This window comes from Penaeus monodon, chromosome 24 (assembly GCF_015228065.2).
Source record: "Penaeus monodon isolate SGIC_2016 chromosome 24, NSTDA_Pmon_1, whole genome shotgun sequence".
Lineage (NCBI taxonomy): Eukaryota > Metazoa > Arthropoda > Malacostraca > Decapoda > Penaeidae > Penaeus > Penaeus monodon.
This window is the reverse complement of record NC_051409.1, coordinates 25,262,765-25,263,644: the sequence shown is the minus strand read 5'-3', so window position 1 is coordinate 25,263,644 and position 880 is coordinate 25,262,765. Positions and strand designations below refer to the sequence as shown.

Sequence of the window (880 nt, the reverse complement as noted above, 5' to 3'; positions counted from 1 at the left end):
TAAAAGAAGAACGGACAACATACCTGAAATCAGTAAAACAAAACATCTCCACATTCATGTCTCCACATTCACATCTCCACATTCACATCTCCAGCATGCGCATCTCCACATTCACATCTCCACATTGCGCCCTCTCCCCATTCACCATCTCCACCCTGAGCATCTCCACATTCACATCTCCACATGCGCATCTCCACATTCACATCTCCACATGCGCATCTCCACATTCACATCTCCACATGCGCATCTCCACATTCACATCTCCACATTCACATCTCCACATTCACATCTCCACATACATCCCACATTCACATCCCTCCAAAAATTCACATCTCCACATTCACATCTCCACATTCACATCTCCACATTCACATCTCCACATTCACATCTCCACATTCACATCTCCACATACGCATCTCCACATTCACATTTCCACATTCGCATGTCCACATTCACATCTCCACATTCACATCTCCAGACTCATATCTCCACATTTACATCTCCACGTTCACGTCTCCACATGCACATCTCCACATTCACGCGCTGTATAATGCAAGCGCTGTTATTGGCACCAGGGGCTAGATCATCGATTAGCTTTTGGACCTTTCTAAATACTGTTCTTTGACATTTAATTCGTGCTCAATAACCGATAACCTTTTTTAATTATTATGACTTCAGTGACAATTTATATCGTAACGAACGTCAGAAAAAAAAAAATCTTTTCCTACAACACGACATTTTCGTTGAAAAAAAAAATAAGGCATTAATTAATCTGATCAAGAGATTTAATTCGCAGATTAATAATACGCATAATCATGTAAATGTATTCGTGTGTTGTATTTAGGGCATCAGTTCTACTAATTGAAGCAAACAGATCTCA

General features: G+C 40.5%; 1 protein-coding gene across 1 annotated transcript; it reads left to right on the top strand.

The window, feature by feature from the left end:
• The first annotated feature begins 183 nt into the window (after positions 1-183).
• Positions 184-582, top strand: LOC119588922 (putative uncharacterized protein FLJ46204). The gene has a single exon (XM_037937538.1). The coding sequence runs from the start codon at positions 184-186 to the stop codon at positions 580-582; it is 399 nt and encodes a 132-aa protein (XP_037793466.1).
• The last annotated feature ends 298 nt before the right edge of the window (positions 583-880 follow it).

Bases quoted from the DNA above. Each gene is read 5' to 3' on its own strand.
- LOC119588922 (XM_037937538.1), top strand. From the start codon at position 184: ATGCGCATCTCCACATTCACATCTCCACATGCGCATCTCCACATTCAC.